Here is an 18634-nt window from a genome sequence, read left to right on the forward strand (position 1 = left end):
ATCTCTGAAACAAGTTGGCAAACCAAGAACACTTTGAATCTTTTCAACAGAAGTAGGCGGCAAAGAAAGATTGGCTTCAACCTTTTTTGGGGACATTGTAATACCTTCCAGGGACAGATAGTAACCCAAAAATTCCACTGACCTAGAGTGAAATGTACATTTATCTAATTTGGCATACAGACAATGCTCTCTCAAATACTGAAGAATAGTGCTTACGTGTAGGACATGATCCTGCTCAGTCGTTGAGAAAAGAAAAATATTGTCTATGTAGACAATTGCACACGCGTTCAAGAAGTCATAGCGAACTTTGTTGATAAAATACTGAAATGCCGCTGAGGCATTACAGATAACAAAAGGCATTACAGTTTACTCAAATAAGCCAAATTCCATTCTGAAAGCCGTTTTCCATTCATCTCCAGCTTTAACACGTATGAGGTGGTAAGCACCGTGTATAGATAGTGCAGCCACATACTTGATCTCATAGCATGGGCATGAGTGGTAATGGGTAGTGATTTTTTAATCGCGGTCATGTTAACTGCGCAAAAGTCAATGGAAGCCCATAATTTCCCATTCTATTTTGGGATGAAAAAGAGGAAAAAGATGGGTGGAATGCTTTATGAATCCTAGTTCCATCAATTTGTCCAAATATTTATGTGAATGTTGGGTTTCGGACTCAGTAAGAACATAAAGTCTACTGCATGGGATTAGTGCCCTAGGAATGAGATTGCTTCTACAATTACACACCCTGTAAAGTCTTAACAGGGTAGGTTTGATAGGATTAAAGACATCTGAAAAGTCATGATAATCCTGTGGTAATGTGTTAGAGTGAGAATGATGTGCAACCACACAGTGATTTGGTGCACCTGGGTCCTGAGCTTCTTAATAACATGGTGTCCCACAAAAGGGGGAATCCAAGGGTACAGTTCTCAGGCCCCAAGCTAATTTTGGATTATGATGCTCTAACCAGGGGATGCCTAGAATCACACCAAAAGTTTGTGTGTCGATAAGATCAAAGATTACATATTCTGTGTGACCATTATGCCCTACCAAGGTTAGTGGTGTGGTATTAAACTTTATCAGTCCGGAGGAAAGAGCTGAACCATCAACTGCTCTCACAAGTTCTAGTTCAGACTGTGTTACTTGAGAGATACACGATTTTTATTCCAGGGATAGATCAAGAAATTTTCCAGCGGTCCCAGTGTGAATGAGAACAGGAAGATTATGCCTTTTTGTGGAGATAGAATGAAAGTTATTCTGATGGTTATGGGTCCTGGGACTCAATTTATAAAATTAGTCACATATTAACAAACCTGAGGTACTATAACTTTCGAAAAGGCTATTTCATTATTCTTCAAGAGTTTTAGTTTTCCTCCAGTGTGTCATCTGTATCCATGCAAGCTCCAGTCTTCTACTGTAATACTAGGTTGGAAATCAGGAAGCACATCACCGTGAGTAGAAGCCTGTTGCTGAGGAGTTATGGATGCTGATGCAAAGAGAGGACTGTTGCTGCAAAGGGAAGCCTGTAGAAGACTGGAAAAAGGTAAGCGTTGCTTCTGAGTTAAAAAAGGCTCAGCAGGATTTCGTCCGAAACACCAGCTCTTATAGCCGGCCTGAACCAGTTGCAAGAGAACACATCAGGAAAACAGAGAAATTTGTTAGTCATTATAGTAATTGCACATGTTTCTCAACTGCCTTTTTTCAATTAGGACCATCACTTAACCACTCGCATGCCTTGGACGAGGTGATCTCGTCCAAAGCAGCGGTTCCCGTGTGCCTTGGACGAGGTGACCCGTTCAAGGCACGGGAACTGGTGGGAGCGCTAGCGCTCCCCCCATGTGCAATAAAAGGCGGGGATGGAAGGGGAAGCCCTTCCCCTTCCACCCCCAACCTCCCCCACCCCCCCCATGACATCAGCGCGCAAGCGCCCTGATTTGTCACAGGGCTCTTTCGATCACGTGGGGGAGGCCCGGAGAGGCTTCAAAGGGAAGGAAATGTATTTCCTTCCCTTTGAAGTCTCTCCGAGCGTTTCAAAAGCGGGATTGCTTGCAATCCGGCTTTTGAAACGGCCACTAGACACCAGGGATTTTTTTTTTTTAAACTGGCATAAGGGAGCGACCCCTTGGGCAAGGGTCACTCCCAATGGGGGGCATTTTTTAGGAAGGCCTTTTCTGCCCCCCCCTGGGGGCAGACTGGCCTATTATTAGGCCGATCTGCCCACGGAGGGCAGAAACATCTAGGGACCAGGAATAATTATTTTTTTTTGTTTTTTTTTTTTTTTTTAGTTTTTTTTTTTTTTTAGGTGGGGAGCGACCCCTTAGGCAAGGGTCGCTGCCCTAGGTGGCAAATTATAGTTAGGCCATTTGTGCCCCCCCTTAAGGGCAGATTGGCCTATTTTGATGAGGCCAATCTGCCCCCAAGGGGGGCAGAAACCATTAGACACCTGGGAGTTTTTTTTGTTTTCGGGAATTTCACGCAAGGAGAGCCACCTCTTAGGCAAGGGTCACTCCCCTGGGCGGGGAAATTATTTTAGGCCATTTCTGCCCCCCCGGGGGGTAGATCAGCCTATTTTGATTAGGCCGATCTGCCAGATTTCTAGGGGAGCAGAAACCACTAGGCACCGGGGATTTTTTTTTTGTTTTTGTTTTACAGATGGGGAGTCACCCCTTGGACAAGGGTCGCTCCCCTGGAGGGGAAAATTGTATTTAGGCCATTTCTGCCCCCTTTGGGGGCAGATCGGCCGATTTTTGCTATGCCAATCTGCCCCCAAGGGCGGCAGAAACCACTAGGCACCGGGGATTTTTTTTTTGGCGCCAATGTCACGCAGGGGGAGCGACCACGTAGGCAAGGGTCGCTCCCGGGGGAGGGTTGGGGGGGGAAATTTATTTTAGACCACTTCTGCCCCCCTGGGGCAGATCGGCCTATTGTTATTAGGCCGATCTGCCCCCGGGGGGGGCAGATACCTCAAGGCGCCAGGGCAAATTTTTGTTTGTTTGTTTGTTTTTTTAGAGATGGGGTGCGACCCATTAGGCAAGGGTCGCTCCCCTGGGGGGAAAATTGTATTTAGACCATTTCTGCCCCCCCTTGGGGGCAGATTGGCCGATTTTAGGTAAATCTGGGGGCAGAAACCACTAGGCACTGGGGATTTTTTTTTTGGGCGCCAATGTCACGCAGGGGGAGCGACCCCGTAGGCAAAGGTCGCTCCCGGGGAGGGGGTTTGGGGGGGCAAATTTATTTTAGGCCATTTCTGCCCCCCTGTGGGCAGATCGGCCCATTGTTATTAGGCCGATCTGCCCCCGGGGGCAAAAACTTCTAGGCGCCAGGGCACATTTTTATTTGTTTGTTTGTTTTTTTAGAGATGGGGTGCGACCCATTAGGCAAGGGCAGATTGGGGGATTTTAGGTCAATCTACCCCCAAGGGGGCAGAAACCACTAGGCACCGGGGACTTTTTCTTTGGCGCCAATGTCACGCGGGGGAGCGATCCCGTAAGCAAGGGTCGCTCCCTGGGGGGGGGGGTTTGGGTGGCAAATTTATTTTAGACCATTTCTGCTCCCCCTGGGGCTGGCTGAGCTAGAGGCCAAAATTCACAGGTAGACACTTTGCAAAAAACAACTCTGTTTTCTGTGAAAAAATGTGATGTGTCCATGCTGTGTTTTGGGCCATTTCCTTTCGTGGGCGCTAGGCCTACCCACACAAGTGAGGTACCATTTTTATCGAGAGACTGAGGGGAACGCTGGGTGGAAGGAAATTTGTGGCTCCTCTCAGATTCCAGAACTTTCTGTCACCGAAATGAGAGGAAAAAGTGTTTTTTTTACCACATTTTGATGTTTGCAAAGGATTCTGGGTACTAGAACCTGGTCAGAGCCCCACAAGTCACCCCATCTTGGATTCCCCTAGGTCTCTAGTTTTCAGAAATGCACAGGTTTGGTAGGTTTCCCTAGGTGCCGGCTGAGCTAGAGGCCAAAATCTTCAGGTAGGCACTTTGCAAAAAAAACCCTCTTTAAAACAATGTGATGTGTCCACGCTGTGTTTTGGGGCGTTTCCTGTCACGGGCGCTAGGCCTACCCACACAAGTGAGGTATCATTTTTATCGGGAGACTTGGGGGAACATAGATTAGCAAAACAAGTGTTATTGCCTTTTGTCTTTCTCTACATTTTTTCCTTCCAAATATAAGAGAGTGTGTAAAAAAGACATCTATTTGAGAAATGCCCTGTAATTCACATGCTAGTATGGTCACCCCGGAATTTAGAGATGTGCAAATAACCACTGCTCCTCAACACCTTATCTTGTGCCCATTTTGGAAATACAAAGGTTTTCTTGATAGCTATTTTTTACTCTTTATATTTCAGCAAATTAATTGCTGTATACCCGGTATAGAATGAAAACGCACAGCAGGGTGCAGCTCATTTATTGGCTCTGGGTACCTAGGGTTCTTGATGAACCTACAAGCGCTATATATCTCCGCAACCAGAGGAGTCCAGCAGACGTAATGGTATATTGCTTTCGAAAATCTGACATTGAAGGGAAAAGTTACAGAGTAAAACATAGAGAAAAATTGATGTTTTTTTCACCTCAATTTCAATATTTTTTCTTTTTCAGTTGTTATTTTCTGTAGGAAACCCTTGTAGGATTTACACAAATGACCCCTTGCTGAATTCAGAACTTTGTCTACTTTTCAGAAATGTTAAGGTTTCTGGGATCCAGCATTGGTTTCATGCTCATTTCTGTCACTGACTGGAAGGAGGCTGAAAGCAAAAAAATTTGTAAAAATGGGGTATGTCCAGTAAAATGCCGAATTTGTGTTGAAAAATTGGGTTTTCTGATTCAAGTCTGCCTGTTCCTGAAAGCTGGGAAGCTGGTGATTTTAGCACCACAAACCCTTTGTTGATGCCATTTTCAGGGAAAAAACCACAAGCCTTCTTCTGCAGCCACTTTTTCCCATTTTTTTAATTAAAAAAACAACATTTTCACTGTATTTTGGCTAATGTCTTGGCCTCCTTCAGGGGAACCCACAAAGTCTGGGTACCTCTAGAATCCCTAGGATGTTGGAAAAAGGACGTAAATTTGGCTTGGCTAGCTTATGTGGACAAAAAGTTATGAGGGCCTAAGCGCGAACTGCCCCAAATACTCATAAAAAGGCCTGGCACAGGAGGGGGAAAAGGCCTGGCAGCGAAGGGGATAAAGAACCGACAATTGTCCAGAGTTAACATGTGCATCCTGGAATACCTGGGTGAGGCCCAGGTGGTTGTAGACAGTTGACATGTGCTTCCTGGATTACATGGGTGAGGCCCAAATGTTCAGAAGTTATCTTGACAACAAGCATTGGTCGCTCTTGTGGGATGGGAAGCTGCCTAGAAAAACACTCAAAACCCTTAAACATAGCTCGGACAAAGGGGGTATAGCACCCTCAAAATCTGAAGTTGTACTACTGGGCACCCCAACTAATAATGGGAAATGATTGGGGGTTTGCAAGTCAACAGGAGCCATCAGTGATGGCAGACAGATGGCCTCTTGAGCCAATTGGCTATCCAATGGCCCTGTATGGGTAACAAAACACAACCCAGAGGGACTCCCGTGCCAACACAGTAGGCAACATCTGGCACAAGGCAATGACTGCCTAGGGGGGCGAGTACTTTTATACTTGAGACATCCCTGTTGGACTCACTGGCGCTCTATGAGGTAGGCAAATTAGTAGGTTTTTGTGGGTGGAATATGATTTGCATCTCTAAACAGGGATAGATAAGGGACCAAAATGGTCTGCTGTCACAGTAATCCCAGTATGACCTGGTGGATGCCCAATACTTCAACTATATACAGCTGACTCAAGCACTGGTTGGTTACAAACTAAACTCGATTAATGTGGCTAAGGAATCCCCTCTCAGGGTGTTGATGGGCCCCCTCCACCACTATGCTATCTAAGAGGTCAACTGTACACACCTTAGCAACTGTAAGCAGCCCCTAAACATCTTTGGGAATGGTAGGAACAAGTCCTGGGAGGTCTAGATGACACGTACTGGACAAATTCATGTAAATATTAGAGGTAAGTGGGCATACGCTCTGACTTTCAGCTGGTGCAGCTTAAAATCTCCACAGGGCATATTATACTGGAACTAAAACTGGTAAAGTTGGGGAAAATAGAGAGTGACAGGTGCCTACTGGGGCACTACTCCTGGTAACACTGCTTCTTACTGTACGAGATTGCCACATTCTGGGACACCATACTACATAAAGTGAGGGCTCTCATGTACCTGGAGATAAAACTGGACACCCAGGTTGTACTACTTGGAATCTGAGATGAATGGACAATAATTAGATACTCCTTAGGGCCATATTTATACTTTTTGACGCAAAACTGCGCTAACGCAGTTTTGCGTCAAAAAAATTAGCGCCGGCTAACGCCATTCTGAAGCACCATGCAGGCGCCGTATTTATTCAATGACGTTAGCCGGCGTTAGCCGCCGGCGCTGCCTGGTGTGCGGGAAAAAAAACGACGTACACCAGGCAGCGCCGGCGTAGGGGGATATGGAGCTTGGGCGCCAAAAAATGGGGCAAGTCAGGCTGAGGCAAATTTTTCGCCTCAACCCGATTTGCGCCATTTTTTTCGACTCCCAACCCCCATAGAAATGACTCCTGTCTTAGCAAAGACAGGAGTCATGCCCCCTTGCCCAATGGCCATGCCCAGGGGACTTCTGTCCCCTGAGCATGGTCATTGGGCATAGTGGCATATAGGGGGGCACAAATCAGGCCCCCCTATGCCACAAAAAAATAAATAAAAAAATACTTACCTGAACTTACCTTAATGTCCCTGGGATGGGTCCCTCCATCCTTAGGCGTCCTCCTGGGGTGGGCAAGGGTGACAGGGGGGGTCCCTGGGGGCATGGGAGGGCACCTCTGGGCTCCTTCCGAGCCCACAGGTCCCTTAACGCCTGCCCTGAGCAGGTGCAAAAAAACGGCGCAAAAGCGGGCGTACGTCATTTCTTTTGACCCGCTCACTCCCGGGCGTGAATTTTGCCCGGGAGTGTAAATACGGCGCACATGCCTCGGAGTCAATTTTTTAGACGGGAACGCCTACCTTGCATATCATTAACGCAAAGTAGGAGTCCACGCAAAAAAATGACGCAAACTCCATGGACTTTGGCGCTAGACGCGTCTAACGCCAAAGTATAAATATGGAGTTAGTTTTGCGTCGGACTTGCTTAAAAAAAAAGACGCAATTCCGGCGCAAACAGAGTATAAATATACCCCTTAGTATTTTGTACTATAGCCTTAATGGTGGCCGAGAGGGAAATCATAAAACTGTGTGGGTCTGATACACTGGCATCAGTGATGGAATGGTCGCAAAACATCGACTGGTGTCTTTGTGCCAAAGAGTCGATCTACAGAGCCTACTGTTGCCTCCTGAAACACACAAAGATTTGGGTCCCATGGTAGGAAGCTCGGCACATAAGCCAAAATTAACTATAGGACAATACTATACCAGCTAACACCCTGGGGTGACGAGCATGTAGGATTATCAGCTGGTCCATTGCCCCCATAAAAAATATTCTTGATAATATGTACTGTATTTTATTTCTTTGAGCTGCTCCCAAGAGTGTTTTGTTTCACAATACAAATAAAAATAGTTTTAAAAAAAGAAGAGTCCCAGGACCTTAGGAACAGCACTTTGTCATGAAGACTCACTCTAGCAGAAACCCAGGAACAGTTGGTACTGGTCGGCCGGGAACCAAAGGAAAAGGCATCTTGGAGCTTTAGCTGTAACTATAAAGAAGGTCAACCAACTAACCTTTGGAGTCCACTTTTCTGTCCTCTGTATGTGGTGGAGAAGGTTCAGTCCTTCAGGGTTCCTCTCATGCCACAGGCAGTAGGTCTAGCCATCTTCTGTTCTTGCACAGGTCCAGACAGTGTTCTGAGTAGGTTGGTAGGGGGTGGCATATTTATATCTAACACTACCCAGTCAGTGAGGATGACTCCTGATCCCTTCCTTAACAATGGGTTAAAAGCTCCAAGAAGCAACCCTATCCACTTGTTTCAGCAGTTTCTATTTGCTCTGTGGCAAATAATCCCACAGTCCACTCACTGCTAAAATCTAGGATGGAGAAAGCGCTTTCCATTTATGCAGAGCCTGTGTGCCCACTCAGAGTTGTGGCTAGGGTAATGAGCACATCCCTCCTCCTTGGCCATGTCAAACTAGTTCTGGTGCCAGCTCTCCCTCAAATGGGTGGGGCACCTGCCTGACTGAAGGGCAAAAGCTGAGGCCTTTCCAGGTGTCATCTATCATTTCCTTGTGACAGTGAAGGCCTATTCTAGAAAAATTAAATTCCCCCGTCCCCCTCAACTGGTCTTCCTGCTGGTGAAAGGGAAAATACCTCTCCACACCAAAACGATTGTCTTTCTCTGGGAGCAGCTTTCACATCTCATTGTGGCTAAAAACACATTGGAAAACTGCCAGAGAGCCAATACAAATTAGCCTTCAGGAGCATCGGGTGGGGAAAAGGTAACTTTTAACAAGTTACTTTCCTTAATATTTACCAACTTCACCGTTTGTTTGGGTTTTTAATAAAGATTATAAGTAGTTGTTTAATCAAATTTCTAGCCAATCTTAAGCCAGAGGTAGCATACTTAATAATTAATATTGCTTTGTAGACTTTCTCTATGTGCTAGCCAGCCCTGATACAGCAAAAATAACTTTGGGGGCAAGTCACTGTAAGGACGTGTTAACTTTAAATTCTACACATTCTACTTTAAAATACCATGAACCTTGCTTTGAAGAGAGCAAGGCCTATATAGGGTTAACATTAATATTTAAAATGAAGGTGTTCTTCTGTCAACAGGGTTACTTTGACAAGTCAGGTTGCAGGCTTTAAATATGCAGTTGACAGACTAAAGTGGTAGACTTTGGGTTATGCTTGCCTGGTCACGCTAATGGATGACATGGTAGTGCTGTATTCCATTGGTGACATTTAACTTTCCATGCCATGGGAATCTTTTGGGGACAGTGCATTATGGGCTTATACAAATGTTAAGTATATCAGTTAGGTGGAAGCCAATTCAACATTTTTTACGGGTCAGAGCACATCAATTGGGCCAGGTTAGCAGTATCCCAGTGCACAGAGTCACAAGTCCATTAAAAGATAAGACAAACTCTAACTTGGATTGTTTGCCCTGAAAGTATGTGGGGCGACACATGAAATGCATTGCCATTGGTTCATACAGCAAACTTTACAGGCATCACAAGAAAGCACTCTGGCAGACTCATTAGCACTGCTGCATGCACAATTACATGTACAACTGATGATTGCTTTCCATTCCCCTGATTAGGTTGTATGCGACATTGAAGCGTTGAGAGGAGAATTTGAGAAAACTGCAGACTTCATGAATGTCTTGGATCTGGAACTTAAATCGCAGTGCAGATTCCAAGGTCTTTCTGGTGCAGAAGGTCTTGATGTCTGTAAACAACTTACATTTTGTGACAGCTTCTGAGATCATTCTGAAGTGCACTAAAATGTTCACCAAGTCGGCTAGTGCTATATCTTGTGGATCCATCTCGATAGGAAAGGTTTGTTTTTGTGGGCTTGTTATTCTGTCAGCTGTGGATAAGCACTAACCTGTGATGCCTGATCCTCCAAATGTGAGGTGAACCCTTAAACTGCTAGCTCCCATTTCCGCTCTGGAATTTTCTGCTTGGAAAACAGTACTCACATGTTGCCCAAGGGTAGAAAGGAGAATCAGATGAAAGAAACAGAAGGAGTAAATACTCCAGCTGCTGACGTCTTACAGGGTGTCACCTGATATTCTGCTTGGTGTCCTTCTAGTGACTGCTTCTCTATTAGTGATTTTTTATCTGGCTAGCTGAAATAAAAGATACCTATTAGCTAAGTTTTCTCTGTCTCTGGGTATGTTTCATCAAAGGGACCTTTTGCCACATTCTTAGTTTTTTCCATGATATTCCCTCATTCCCTCTCAAGAATCTCTCCAAGTTTTCCTTGCTGAGTATCCTGCCAAAGTACTAGAAGTACTACATTATTTCCTGCAATGCAACACACAACTGTTACTATTACTCCTAGTGTTCTCAGCCACTTAAATGACTCCCAGAACTGCCAATCATGCATCACCCCTAATATTTGGTTCTCGGTGCTGCTACTGACAACTCTGATTCTATATTCAACTGAATCACTAAAACATCACAAAACAACCAACTGTCCTGTCTTGAAGAGCTAATTTCAGTCTCCAGAAACTCTTCTCATTTCTCACTCAATGCTTATAAACCAAGATCATTTCTAGCCTTAATTCTAGTTAGTGTTTGCGTGTTAATGCTGCAATTGGTTTAAAGATATTTGTTTTCTTATACTTTCTGTGTAGTTTTGACGATATTCCAATGAGTAACTGCTGTGATGAGGGCTAGTGGCTGCTGTCCATTTCTGAATCTATTCTGCCGAAGATTGAAGACTGCAGGGAACTGTCCAGATGGATTCCAAGGCCTGGAACTCCTTCTCAGGTTAGGTCCTTAATAGCAAGCACATTTGCTTTTGAAATAATCAATCCCATAATAGCTGGCACTCTTCAAAGCGTTGGCACTCAAATGATAGCGACAGTTAAACAAAGGTTCGTGAATCTTAGGTGGGTGAACGCACTGGACAAAACCATGCTCGACTTATTTTTGCATGATCTGTTAGTCTTGGGAGGCACAATTTACGATTATCAGATGCCTTAGTCTCAATTGGCAATTCAGAGGGCACTTACCTTGCTTCTGGTATTGTATGTTAATGCCATATGAGCAGGCTCAGAGCAGTCTTGAAGCATACTCCTCTCAGCAACGTTCCCAAAAGTTTTGCTGTGTTTGGATTCCCCAAGTGAAAAGCACATAGTTACAGTAGGGCATGGAGATGGCAAGTGGGTACTTCATTCAGGGCTGTTCTCTTTCTAATCTAGAAGATAAAACAATTTTTCCAGCACCGTTGTTGAATCTAGGTTTGCCTTTACATCACATTTTGGATCGTTACTACTTGTACTGGGTGCAGGACTAGATAAGTGGACTAGATAATTGCGTTGACGTTATCACATTTTTTTATAAGGAAATATGTAGCACTGCGTGTACTGGTAAAGTGGTGGACTATTCTAAAGTAATGGCTACAGTATCTTCTTGCTTTGTTACTTAAATGGGCGTATGATCATGGACTGGAATTTATTTCAGCCCTTTAAACTTAAATATCTGACGTGTAACCAAACTAGATTGAAATTCTACACCCCTAAGGCAATGTTTATCAGCACATAGTTTGTGTTTGTGTTTGGCTATGATTATTTTTGATATCTAAGTGTTCATGAATTGTTCATGAAGCTCCGAAACCTCTGGTCCCTGTTGTGCTTGATTCATGTCTAAACGTATCATGCTTTAAAGATCACTGTTTGTGGACAAGGATGGTGAATACCCTAATGACGGGCTTACCGTGTTATTGTACGCAACCTCAGCTTCCAGCAAAGTTAATGCTCAGTTCTGACTATTTTTAAGCAACTGGCAAAGCAAATACTATGCTAAGCACTGTTTAACATGTTCAGTCTGCTCATCTGTCTGAGGATGGTGACTGGATAGACATTTTGCATCAACTTCCAGTTGGGTAAAAATAAATGTACAAACATAGGGAAGAAATTACAGACATCTACCCAAAATTAGAACTAATGAAATTCCATGTAATCAAACAACCACTTGTAAAAATATCATGATGAGTTTCTGAGAGGATGGTAATGCTTTTAAGGGGGGTGAAACGAGCCATTTTGGTAAGATGATCAACTGAGATTAAGTCCGTTCCTTCATAAACCTGGGGAAACTCCTCACTACATTCTAAGGATACTGTATGCCAAGGCTTGGGTAGTACTGGAATTGGGTGGAGGAACTTCACCTGGCCCAATATTAACTGTTGCCCTGACCAGAAATTGCAAAAACAAAACTCTTTGCATCAATTTAAATTGATGGCTATCAGAAATGTTGTTGTAATAGCTCTAAAGGTTTAATTTCGTCAGGGTGTCCTGCTAATGGGCTTGAGGTGTACCGTTTTACTGTATGTTTTTTAACGCCTCAGTAGGATGGTAGATTGTATTTGTGATATAACTTACATCTTTTTAAACTCTACCTCCCCGCTTTTCCACAGTTTGCTGATTTTCACTCACCTGCTGGTTTCATGTAACTGGGATGAGAATCCAGATACTGACATACTGATATAGCTCCTAGAGCCTTTTTAGGTTAAACAGTTAGAGGTTGCTTTGATATTTGTCCATTGCAACTTACACATACATGAAAAAGGAATCCGCCCTCCCATTTCTTTTACCAGGATAAAACTGTATTAAAAAAAAAAATCCTACCACTTAAGAAATGGTTCCAGCATAGTTTCCACATGCTTGAGTGGATTCCAAACATTTCAGTTTCTGCTGTCTTTCAGAATAGTTACTGTAAAATGGCTTCAGGGAGGAAATGTACCCACTCCTTGGATGCAACCTTTATGATAAACAATCCTCTATGAGCCCAGCATAATTAATCATTGCAGGACGGATTTGTCATGAGAAATAGGCTATGTAGTGCATTTCTTCAGCCACTGTAGAAAGCCAGCTCTCTATATAGTGCACTAAAATAAAGTACACTGTGTAGAGAGTCCAGTGGATTCACAGTTGTTTTTGCAGAGGCAAAAAAAGATAGGACTAATATTCAATTTTATGGTAGTGTGAGCGATCAGTTAGGCTTATCAGAGGGTAGTGCTAAACATTTGTTGTACTAACAGAGGCAATAAATGGGACACACACTCAAAGAATAAATCTGAGATCAATTTAGAAAAGTAAAACAAATAGTATATATTTTCAATCCCAAGAACTTCGTATTCAGATAAGTCGAATTTTAGGCATAAATACTTCACAGTTTCAGAAATCAACAATTTTCAAAGTTCTCTCAATGTTATGCTATAGAGGAAAACAACGTTCAGCAATTACAAGGTTAACAACAACTTATGAGGTCGAGCTCAGGGAGCAAATGTAAGTACTGTGCACTGATCAGAACCACACCAACAGGTCACACCGGGCAGCACTGGGGCGGCAGGGTGCATGGGTGCAGAAAGGCATTGGGTGCCCAATGGTCCTCTATGAAAGTTGGACCTCATGACAAAGAGGCTGCAGGCTCTGGCTAGGAAGCCAGTGAGGGACAGCAAGCAGGTAGTAAGTAGACTTAGGGTGCTCAGGACGTAGGTGCACCTTTGGTCCTCTTCTCCTGTGCCCAGGGGCAACAGATGCAGGGGTGTCTTTAGGTGCTGGGTTTCCTCATCTGGGAGAACTAATGGTGAGGGGGTCCTGTGTGTTGAGGCTGCAGGTGTCATCAGCTAATCCAGCAGGGGTGGACCCAGGGAAGATTCACGCTCAAGGGAGCTGGGGAAGTCATTGCCACCAGTGACCCACCTCAGAAGGGGTCAGGGGTGATGGGTGCAGTGGTCGCTGGAGATGTCAAGTTTCCTCTCACCACAAGTCTGCAGGAGAGGGGGGCCTGTGTACAGAGGCTGCAAGCAACTTGGGAGAGCCCAATAGGGGTGATACCTGAGTGGACTGAGAGTCTAGACAGCTGGGGAACTGGGTTGGCACTGTTGGTTGGCTTTACCTTGAGGCATGGTTGTGGGGTGCAGAGGTCACTTTGGGTGTCAGTTCTTGCTGTTCCGGGGGCTTCTGAGTCCTTGTCCTGCTATTTGATGGAGTTTTGTTTTGACCAATGACTTTGTGTTTCACCACTGCGCATATTAGTTGCTCAATGTTCACCAGTAGCACATGGTATGTTTTGTTCAGTTGAGCCGCCTATTGGCTTTGACATGGCATTAGCCATTACTTTCTGTATTCAGTTTAGCCGTCTATGGGCTTTGACATTGCATTAGTCATTACATTCTGTATTGTGCCTATTGGCTTTGACATGGCATTAGCCATTGCTTTCTGTATTCAGTTTAGCCGCCTATGGGCTTTGACATTGCATTAGTCATTACATTCTGTATTCTGCCTATTGGCTTTGACATGCTGTATCCAGTCTAGCCGCCTATTGGCTTTGACATTGCATGCCTATTGACTTTGACATGATGTATTCAATTTAGCTGCCTATTGACTTTGACATGCTATTAGATATTCTGCCTATGGGCTTTGACATGATATTATATATTGCATTTTGTATTCAGCTTAGATGCCTATTGGCTTTGACATGACACTAGACATTGCATTTGATATTTAGGTTAGCTGCCTATTGCCTTTAACATGACATTGCATTTGATATTTAGGTTAGCTGCCCATTGCCTTTAACGTGGAGTTCTGTATTTTTCCAAGCTGTGTTTTTGCACCAGAGAACCAAGATGTTTTGCTCTCACAGTAGACTAGACCTGATAAGAGAGAGTACATGGGCGTCGTTTCTCTTCCCTTGAGCTTGGGAACAGGAGTAGTCTTGGAGACCTGGCCAGTCTCCAAAAGGCTTGCTCAGTTTCCCAGGTCTGAGAGGAGGGGGCACACCTTTGTAACGAATGTAACAGGCTGCAGAGAGTCAGATTCGAATCTGCCGGACCTCGTGCTGGAGCTTGGCGCCAGTTGCCAGCATCCCGTGTGGGTAGATGACACTCTTTCTCGCGGCTGACAGGGGTCTCAGCTTGCAGACCTTAGAAAGATGTAGCTGTAAATAGTTCCTACACGGTGAAGTATTTGTTTTGCTTTGCATTCAATATCTTATAAATATAACCTGCTGTGTATATTGCAAACTGATATATTTTGTTTGATTAACGCGGACTTGAAAGCTACTAATTCGTCATTCATTCATAAACATTGTGGTTGGGGAAGAATTAACAACAATAAAAGTCTTCTTTGACCTCAGAAGTGCATTTCTGTTGTGTTATGTTAGTGCTTAGAAATTAAATAAGAGGAAAGCACTACAATTGGTACCAGGAGTGGGGTCGGTCATTAAGAGGTGATTAAGAAGGGGTTTGACGAGTTAGTAGATTTCTAAGTGCACACTTTAAAAGTGTAATTGTTTTTTGTTGTTTGGAGAATTACAGAAATTGTTTTCTGTTTGGAGAATCACAGTAGCACGGCAGACCATGTCTGAGAATACATGTGTTGATGAACTGCCTGATGGTGCTAAGAAAAACTGTGAATTGTTTTCTGTTTGGGGAATTACAGAAGAAAATGCATGTGTAGCTAAAAGGCCTGATAATGTTTTGAGAAATAATTCCTGTTGTATATATGTAGAAAACGTGTGTTTTGGAAGTAATGATGACAGAAAGGTCTGGATACCTTTATCTGCTTACAGAGAAATGCAGGAGAAATGTAGGAAGTTGGAACATGAAAATAGGAATTTACGTGAGCAAATTAGCCCGACTGAAAGTTATAAAAAGGCTGTTTTTGAAGAATCTTTCTTGTCCCATTCCAGTAATGAGGGGGTTAAGACAGCTCCGAGCTGCACTGAGTTTCCGTGTGAGCCAGGGTTTTTGGCAGCCAAAGTGCATTCCTTAACTGATAACACGGACGACGAGTTACCGTTGCAAAATGCACAAGTAAAACGAAGGATTTTAGAGCAAGACACCCCGAGTTTCATTAGCTTGTTTGATTTTTGGAAAAAGAATAGCCCTCATTTGAGAGAAATCCTAACACTTTTGTATATGGTCACTGTGAAAAATAATATGCAGCTGCGCGCTTGTGATTTGGCAAATGAAATAATGCAGACTTTAGGTTTCTGCGCAGTGCAAGAAGGAAATACTTATGTACATTTAAATCATGAACAAGGGAAGAAAATAGTGCCCCTAGCTAGAATCATACAATGGATCTGGTACTTGCAAGACAGGGCTAGAGTACCACAGATAAAAGAGTTACCAATGAAATTGTGTGCACCATTTGAATTCGTGTCTACTGAAGATAAAAAGCATGTTTGTTTTACTGATGATTCATTGACTGAAATGTTGTTTTCTGGCACCGTAGAAGGAATGGAGTTGTATAATGTGTGTCAGATTTTAAAGCAAGAGCTACGTGAGATGTGTCATTTTTATGCTGATTTTTGGTTCTTTGATAATGTTTTAGCACCTAACTGGTTCAATTACCTTGCAGATGTTAATGAGAAAAATGCAGAGAGAGAAGTGTTCACCCAGAATTCTGCCTTAGTGGGGATGGCTATGTGGGTGCACCAGAAATGTGAAAAAGCCACTTACAGGTGGGCAGAGATGAGAGAGATGCACATTCCCCTAGATTTGATAAAAACTGTGCAGCATGCACAAAAGCAATCTGTCATGCAAGCAGTCACAGAGCAGTTGGGGAGAGGAAAGTTACCAGAACAGAAATGGCAAATTGATCAGGTTTTAGGGAAAGTGATTGTTGCAAATTACCAAGGAAAAATCGAAATTATGCTGATACCTAGAAAAGAATCTGATTTATTCATACAAATTGGAGACAGAATGGCCCAAATTGGCGAAAATGCAGTGAATGGAGGTTTGGTAAAGAAGGAGTCTGCCCCAGCCCTTCTGACAGTGCAAGAAAAGGGGAGCTGTGGCGCAGCAGATAAAAACCTCAGTGCTGATGTGTGGGCTGACGCCCCAAGTGATCCTCCAGAACCTGCAGTGAATATAACAAAGGGCCCCAAAAACGTCCTGCTGATTATAAAACAGGGAAAGAAAGAGGAAGGGTGCAGTTTAAATGAAAAATGTTATTTGCAAGAAAAGTCATACTTGTTTCTTTTGCAGATCCGACCACGTTTCGCCACTGTCCCTGAGTGTGCTGTGTGGTCCCCCTTCCGGTGTGTGCGTGTGGGGTCGGGGAAGGGACCGAATCCCCAACCTGAACCGGGCTGAGTAAAGTGCCAGCACCATGGATCCATTTTGCGCAAACTGCGCCTTCAGTTCAAGTTCAACTTGTTTGCTGTGTTTTTTTTTTTTTTTCCCCTCTCGTATGGAACTCTGACTTTTGCTTATCTTCCAGCAAACCTTTCAGGTGGACCGTGCACCTTTACATGAGTAGAACTCATGCCACATCAAATTGCTAACACTGTTGAATTAGAGACTCATTCAGAAAAAAATTGCCCAGTCTTTTTTTATGTAGATGTATCTGATGTGAAAGGTTATGAAATCAATGTTAATTCACTTCTATTGCTTTACAGGGATTGCTTTGATCATAATGTTTTTTTTGTGCTGATGTTTTTTTTTTTTTTTGTTTGTTTGAAATATGAGATATGTGAAGCAAAAATTCATTGGTCAAAGGGCGGAATGTCCTGCTATTTGATGGAGTTTTGTTTTGACCAATGACTTTGTGTTTCACCACTGCGCATATTAGTTGCTCAATGTTCACCAGTAGCACATGGTATGTTTTGTTCAGTTGAGCCGCCTATTGGCTTTGACATGGCATTAGCCATTACTTTCTGTATTCAGTTTAGCTGTCTATGGGCTTTGACATTGCATTAGTCATTACATTCTGTATTGTGCCTATTGGCTTTGACATGGCATTAGCCATTGCTTTCTGTATTCAGTTTAGCCGCCTATGGGCTTTGACATTGCATTAGTCATTACATTCTGTATTCTGCCTATTGGCTTTGACATGCTGTATCCAGTCTAGCCGCCTATTGGCTTTGACATTGCATGCCTATTGACTTTGACATGATGTATTCAATTTAGCTGCCTATTGACTTTGACATGCTATTAGATATTCTGCCTATGGGCTTTGACATGATATTATATATTGCATTTTGTATTCAGCTTAGATGCCTATTGGCTTTGACATGACACTAGACATTGCATTTGATATTTAGGTTAGCTGCCTATTGCCTTTAACATGACATTGCATTTGATATTTAGGTTAGCTGCCCATTGCCTTTAACGTGGAGTTCTGTATTTTTCCAAGCTGTGTTTTTGCACCAGAGAACCAAGATGTTTTGCTCTCACAGTAGACTAGACCTGATAAGAGAGAGTACATGGGCGTCGTTTCTCTTCCCTTGAGCTTGGGAACAGGAGTAGTCTTGGAGACCTGGCCAGTCTCCAAAAGGCTTGCTCAGTTTCCCAGGTCTGAGAGGAGGGGGCACACCTTTGTAACGAATGTAACAGGCTGCAGAGAGTCAGATTCGAATCTGCCGGACCTCGTGCTGGAGCTTGGCGCCAGTTGCCAGCATCCCGTGTGGGTAGATGACACTCTTTCTCGCGGCTGACAGGGGTCTCAGCTTGCAGACCTTAGAAAGATGTAGCTGTAAATAGTTCCTACACGGTGAAGTATTTGTTTTGCTTTGCATTCAATATCTTATAAATATAACCTGCTGTGTATATTGCAAACTGATATATTTTGTTTGATTAACGCGGACTTGAAAGCTACTAATTCGTCATTCATTCATAAACATTGTGGTTGGGGAAGAATTAACAACAATAAAAGTCTTCTTTGACCTCAGAAGTGCATTTCTGTTGTGTTATGTTAGTGCTTAGAAATTAAATAAGAGGAAAGCACTACAGTCCTTTCTTGAAACTTTGTTGCAGACCAGTTCTGCTGCTCACAGGAGTCTAAGGCCCATATTTATACTTTTTTAGCGCCGCATTTGCGCCGCTTTTTGACGCAAAAACAACGCAAACTTACCAAATACAATTGTATTTTGCAAGGTTGCGCCGTTTTTGCGGCAAAAA

At 43.5% G+C, this 18634-nt stretch overlaps 1 protein-coding gene across 1 annotated transcript; it reads left to right on the forward strand.

Moving 5' to 3' along the window:
* The first annotated feature begins 14694 nt into the window (after nucleotides 1–14694).
* LOC138288234 (uncharacterized) lies at nucleotides 14695–18407 on the forward strand. Its single transcript, XM_069229622.1, has 2 exons — nucleotides 14695–16194; nucleotides 16721–18407. Exons 1-2 carry the CDS (start codon nucleotides 15089–15091, stop codon nucleotides 16830–16832), a joined length of 1218 nt encoding a protein of 405 aa, XP_069085723.1. The 5' UTR covers nucleotides 14695–15088; the 3' UTR covers nucleotides 16833–18407.
* Nucleotides 18408–18634: the final 227 nt, after the last annotated feature.

This window comes from Pleurodeles waltl, chromosome 4_1 (assembly GCF_031143425.1).
Source record: "Pleurodeles waltl isolate 20211129_DDA chromosome 4_1, aPleWal1.hap1.20221129, whole genome shotgun sequence".
Classification (NCBI taxonomy): domain Eukaryota; kingdom Metazoa; phylum Chordata; class Amphibia; order Caudata; family Salamandridae; genus Pleurodeles; species Pleurodeles waltl.

What these genes read in the sequence shown, in the direction of transcription:
- LOC138288234 (XM_069229622.1), top strand. Translation starts at nt 15,089, where the DNA reads ATGTCTGAGAATACATGTGTTGATGAACTGCCTGATGGTGCTAAGAAA. An exon ending in TGTGAAAAAGCCACTTACAG is followed by an intron (nt 16,195 to 16,720) that starts GTGGGCAGAGAT and finishes TTTCTTTTGCAG; the next exon opens with ATCCGACCACGTTTCGCCAC.